At 51.3% G+C, this 6,333-nt stretch overlaps 1 protein-coding gene across 1 annotated transcript; it reads right to left on the bottom strand.

The window, feature by feature from the left end:
* Positions 1–2,251: 2,251 nt before the first annotated feature.
* On the bottom strand, positions 2,252–4,442 carry LOC123631677 (patr class I histocompatibility antigen, A-2 alpha chain-like). Its single transcript, XM_045541531.1, has 5 exons — positions 4,355–4,442; positions 3,916–4,185; positions 3,420–3,695; positions 2,502–2,777; positions 2,252–2,383 (listed from the first exon to the last, which is right to left on the bottom strand). Exons 1-5 carry the CDS (start codon positions 4,425–4,427, stop codon positions 2,268–2,270), a joined length of 1,011 nt encoding a protein of 336 aa, XP_045397487.1. The 5' UTR covers positions 4,428–4,442; the 3' UTR covers positions 2,252–2,267.
* Between the last annotated feature and the right edge of the window lie 1,891 nt (positions 4,443–6,333).

Here is a 6,333-nt window from a genome sequence, read left to right as displayed (position 1 = left end):
GCCATCGGTTTGCTCACCTGTACAGTGGGTGGGAACTGCTCCGGCTTCACAAGAACAAGGTCAGGGTTAAGTGCACACAAAGCACTTAGTACAGCGTCTGGCACACAAGCACGGAATAGATGTTTACAGATTTCAATCCTCATAACAATCTTATGAGTAGGTACTATTTTTCTCCCATTTTAGGGTGAGGAAAATGAAACACATGGCTAGACCCACTGACTATAAAATACACTCCAGGTTTCAAGGATTTAGTATAAAAAAAGAATAAAAAATCCAATTAATAATTTTTTATATTTGAGTACATGTTGCAATGCTAATATGTTAGATATATTGGGTTAAATAAAATACATTATTAAAATTATTTTCACTTCTTTTACTTTATCAACATGGCGACTGGAAACATTTAACATGTGGCTTGCATTCTGTTTCTGTTGGGCAGTGCTGGTCTAGACAGCGAACACGTATCTACTCACATCCTGTTTCCTAGCCATGAAATAACTAGCTCAGAGAGTGCGGACCAACCGCTCCCTGGCAGTGAGCACCTGATGACAGCTGGCTGCAGATTGTGGCCTACCGACACCCAGCCTGACAACCAAAACCAATACCAACATTGCCAATGTCCAGCACAACTGCCAGAGTGAAGGCGATTTCTCTTTTTAATTCAAACTCATTACCTACTTCTGCTCATTCAGCTGAAGGAAGTCAGGAAAAGATACACCACCTATGTCCCCCAGCTCCATAGAGCCATATGTTAGAAACAAGAATCCTACTTTGTGAGGCCCCTTCTTACTGTAATTTCTGAAGTGCCACCTGACTCCCAAACCTAATCAACTCAAACTTAAATGCAAAAAGTCCTAGCTTACCAGCCAACGCTCATCCAGCCCTTTACAGTCCTCCCACACACTGGCACCCGGCAGCAGGCACTGGTACAGCCACACTGACTGCTGGAGACAACAGGACTGTAACTGTGATAGGTGGGAAAATGAGTAAGTACTGTCAATTCTAACACAAACGCATTAGCCATCTGTCTTAGGCTGTCAGTGACCATCAGTGAATGGGTCTCTTGCCATTGCCGCATCAGAGAAACATTTACATTTCCACTTGCCAGTTCAGCCATGTCATGGCAAGCAGAGTGGCCGAGTTGTACATTCTTTGCTTTGTGATTTAGGAAAATCATCAGTGAATCAATAGCCTCACACTGCTACAAATTCTAAATAGTGTATTTGTTTGTTTTTCCTTTTGTTCATATTGTTAGTGTGTTTATTCCACTGGAAAGATTAAGAATAATTGTGCAGTGTTTCAATATCTATAAATTCAGGAACTTAGAAAACTAAACAGTAAGAATAAAGTGATGAAGAGTTTAAAAACATTTTAAACATTGCTTTTATTTTATATTTTATTTTATTTTATTTTATTTTATTTTATTTTATTTTATTTTATTTTATTTTTGAGACGGAGTCTCACTCTGTTGCCTAGGCTAGAGTGCCGTGGCATCAGCCTAGCTCACAGCAACCTCAAACTCCTGGGCTCAAGCCATCCTCTTGCCTCAGCCTCCCGAGTAGCTGGGACTACAGGCACGTGCCACCATGCCCGGCTAATTTTTTTTCTATTTTTAGTTGTTTGGCTAACACTGCTTTTAAATACCATGAACATGGGCCAGGCGTGGTGGCTCATGCCTGTAATCCTAGCACTCTGGGAGGCTGAGGAGGGCAGATCGTTTGAGCTCAGGAGTTCAAGACCAGCCTGAGCAAGGAGACCCTGTCTCTACTAAAAATAGAAAGAAATTAGCTGGACAACTAAAAATATATATATGTATATAAAACTAGCCGGGCATGGTGGTACATGCCCATAGTCCCAGCTACTCGGGAGGCTGAGGCAGGAGGATCGCTTGAGCCCACAAGTTTGAGGTTGCTGTGAGCTATGATAATGCCACAGCACTCTAGCCTGGGTGACAGAGCGAGAAATACGAGAAAGGAGGGACTGGACCAACTGCCCTCCTGGAGGTCTGTCCTCAGCAGACACCTTCCCCTCTGACCTGTGACTGCTGGGGATCAGGTCCCCATCACCACAGTCATCTGCGTGAAAACTCTTGTCCTTGACTTTCACACGTACTTTACAAAAGGGTCAGTGTTGGCACACGGGGCCCAGGCTGGGTGAGCAGGTGTGCGTGGATGGAACTTCCCAGTAATGGGGCAGGGCACAGTTCTTCCTGGAGCTTCAAACCCCCAGGGAGACAAAAAGAACCCACCCCTCGCCCCTTCCCCACCTTAGCTATTCTTCCTCCACATCACAGCGGCGACCACAGCTCCAGCGAGCACAGCTCCAAGGACAACCAGGCCAGCAACGAGGCCCACCATGGGGACGCTGGGCTGGGAAGGCGGCTCTGGGAAAGGACGGGAAGGTGAGGGCCTGACCCCAGGCTCAGCCCTGACCCTGCTGAAGGGCTCCAGAAGGGCCCCTGCTGTCCCTGAGAAGGGACGTGACCCCCACCCCCTCCTTACCCCATCTCAGGGTGAGGGGCTCCGGCAGCCCCTCGTGCTGCACAAGGCACGTGTATCTCTGCTCCTCTCCAGGCGGCACCACCACAGCTGCCCACTTCTGGAAGGTTCCGTCCCCTGCAGGCCGGGTCTCCACGAGCTCCGTGTCCTGGGTCTGGTCCTCCCCGTCCCGCTGCCAGGTCAGTGTGATCTCCGCAGGGTAGAAGCCCAGGGCCCAGCACCTCAGGGTGGCCTCCCGGTCAGAGACGGGGTGGTGGGTCACGTGTGTCTTTGGGGGGTCTGAGAAGGATCAGAAAATTATGAAACTTTCACATTCTTCTGGGGACACCCCCCCAGCACTCCTGATCATCCTGGGAACTAACAGAACAATTAGGGTGAGAGAAGGGAGCATAAAACCTAGCCACCATCTTGAACTGAGGAATCTGGGATAATCTCCTAGTGACATGGAAAGTTCTGGAATTGGGGTGAGACAGCACAGGATAGGAGGCTCCAGGTCTCTGTGGGGGAGAAGAAGGCTTGTGCTCCTGACCTGGGGGGAGGCTGAGTTGAGAAAAGCTGGAGTCAGACTTCCAGAGATGCTGGGTGTGGGGCAGAGAACAAGACCCGAGAGAAAGTCCCCCAGGATTCCCAGTGCTGCTGCCAGAGTCAAAGAGAACCGCTGATGAGTCATGTCAAGGATGGTCTTCCCCTCATCCCCAGAGAGACCGGATTCCCTAATTGCCTCTGAGCCAAGGGCAGGCCCTTTGAGCGACTCACTGTCTCGCACAGATTTGGAGACCTAGGGGGACTCCCTCTCCCCATTCAAGGGCGGAGCGGTATTCTGGCCCCATGGTATTTTCCTCTAGTCCTTGAGAGCTGCCAGCTGCCGGCACAGCCCCAGCCCAAGGGAGATGGGGGAGCTGCCCTGTGGCCCCCGCGTACCCGCGCGCAGCAGCGCGTCCTTCCCGTGCTCCAGGTATCTGCGGAGCCAGTCCACGCACTCCTCCTCCAGGTAGGCCCTCTGGTGCTCCGCCTCACCGGCCGCCTCCCACTTGCGCTTGGAGATCCGAGCCGCCGTGTCCGCCGCGGTCCAGGAGCGCAGGTCCTCGTTCAGGGACAGGTAGTCGGCGCCGTCGTAGGCGAACTGCAAGTACCCGCGGAGGAGGCGACCGTCCGGCCCCACGTCGCAGCCAGACATCCACTGGATGGTGTGAGACCCTGGCCCCGCCCCCGCGGTCAGCCACGCCCACTCGGCCCCGCCCCTCCCCCAATTGACAGGGAACCCGGAGCGGATTCCCTCGAGCTCTTCTCGGGTTGAGGGTCCGGGCGGGTCCTGCGGCCTCGGGGTGAGCTCCGATCCAGAGACTAGGAGACCCTGGCCCGTCTGTGGGGGGTCGGGAGGGGTCGTGACCTGTGACCCGAGCCCGGGGTCACTCACCGGCCTGGCTCTGGTTGTAGTAGCCGCGCAGGGTCCGCAGGTTCACTCGGACAGTCTGTGCCTTGCCCTTGGCGATCCGTGTCTGCTCGTCCCAATACTCCGGCCCCTCCTGCGCCACCCACGGCGCCCGCGGCTCCATCCTCGGACTCGCGGCGTCGCTGTCGAACCGCACGAACTGCGTGTCGTCCACGTACCCGACTTCGATGTACCGGGGCTCCCCGCGGCCGGGCCGGGACACGGCGGTGAAGAAATACCTCATGGAGTGGGGGCCTGGGGGCGGGCAGGGGAGGAGGGGGCGAGGGGACTCGTCAGGCGGGAAAAGGGAGCAGGGGAGACGGGAGCGGGGGCCAGGGAGACCTGGCGCCGGGTCCTGCGCCCCCGCCGGGCGGTCCCCTCGCTCCTCCCGCAGACGCCGCCTCCCCCGCGGCCCCGCACTCACCCGCCCGGGTCTCGGTCAGGGCCAGGGCCCCGCAGAGCAGCAGCAGGAGGGTTCGGGGCGCCGTGACCGCCATCCTCGCGGTTTGGGGAGACTCTGAGCCCAGGTCGGTCCGTGGGGACTTTATAACCGGGAACCGCGGGGACGCTGATTGGCGTTTCTGGAACCTGAAACCCAATGGGAGTGAGAACTGGGGCCGCGTCAGCAGTATCCAGGAAGAAGGACACGAGGCGGGGTATTAGAGACCTGAAACTGCGGCGAGAAAGGTTGGGCTCGGCACCCTGCACACCGCCGTCGGGACTGAGGCCCTGCGAGCCACGCCCGGGGACCTGGCAAATTGCCTTCCCCCCCTCCTGCACCGAGCGCTCGTTGTCACACTGTCTCCCTGAGTGCTGGCTGAGGGTCTCTGTGTAAGTCTGCAGTTCTTAAACTTTGAGGTTTCAGGATCTCTTTCTCTCTCTTTTTTCCTACTACTCTTTGTTTTTCTTTTTTCTTTTCTTTTCTTTCTTTCTTTCTTGTCTTTACTTCCTTCCTTCCTTTCCTTTTTTCTTTCTTTTCTTTTCTTTTTTCTTTCGTTTGACAGAGTCTCACTCTGTTGCATTGAGTAGAGTACCCAATGCGAGCCTAGCTCACAAGCAACCTCAAACTCCTGGGCTCAAGCGATCCTCCTGCCTCAGCCTCCCAAGTAGCTGGGACTATGGCCTTGGCTAATTTTTTCTGTTTTTGGTAGAGGTGGGATCTCGCTCTTGCTCAGGCTGGTCACAAACTCCTGACCTCCAGTGATCCTCCTGCCTCGGCCTCCCAGAGTGCTAGGATTAATAGGCATGAGCCACTGCGGTGTCTATACGCACTATAGAAATTAGTGAAGACCCAAAAAGATTGTGTTTCTGTGGATTATAACGATATTTATTAATATCATATCATCAATTAAAACAGAATTTAGAAATGTTAATTCACTTACAATGACATCAATAGCCCACTATGTTAACAGAAATAATATATGGTTATGAAAAATGACTAGTTTCCAAAATAAACAATGTATAGTCATCCCTCTGTAACCACCGGAGATTGGTTCCAGGAACTCTGCAGATACCAAAGTTAGAGGATGCTCAAGTCCCTTATGTAAAATGGTGTATTTGCATATAACTTAGGCACCCCTTCCTGTATACTTTCAATCATCTCTACATTGCTTATAATACCCAATAGAATGTATATGCTGCATAAATGGGTGTTATAATGTATTGTTTTTCAAATTCGTGTTATATTTTATTGTTTTTCTTTTCTTTTCTTTTCTTTTTTTTTTTTTTGAGACAGAGTGTCACTTTGTTGCCCTGGCTAGAGTGAGTGCCCTGGGGTCAGCCTAGCTCACAGCAACCTCAAACTCCTGGGCTTAAGCGATCCTCCTGCCTCAGCCTCCCGAGTAGCTGGGACTACAGGCATGTGCCACCATGCCTGGCTAATTTTTTCTATATATATTTTAGTTGGCCAGATAATTTCTTTCTATTTTTAGTAGAGACGGGGTCTCGCTCTTGCTCAGGCTGGTCTTGAACTCCTGACCTCGAGCAATCCACCCGCCTCGGCCTCCCAGAGTGCTAGGATTACAGGCGTGAGCCACCGTGCCTGGCCTATTTTATTGTTGTTCTTTCCAAATATTTTTGATGTGCTGTTGGTTGGGACTTTATAATTGGGATATTTCCCCAGAGGCAGACCCAGTGGGTACAGAGACATAGACTATAGTGAGAAGACTGATCATTTTACATTTTTGTGGTTCCATTTTTGTCTGTCTCATTAAGAGATCACTGTATTTTCATATCTGCTTCTGCTTTCATTCTCTTATTTTGATGGAAGTGTATATGGAAAAATCTAGCCACATGCGAATATTGAGTTGGAAAAAGGGAGGATTGTTTTTAATAGGTTTTTCATGTATTAATAATTGTGGATATTCACCTTTGATACTACATAAAAACTATACAAGTGATAGT

The sequence above is a fragment of the Lemur catta genome, chromosome 2 (assembly GCF_020740605.2).
Source record: "Lemur catta isolate mLemCat1 chromosome 2, mLemCat1.pri, whole genome shotgun sequence".
Lineage (NCBI taxonomy): Eukaryota > Metazoa > Chordata > Mammalia > Primates > Lemuridae > Lemur > Lemur catta.
This window is presented reverse-complemented; position numbering and strand designations above follow the sequence as displayed.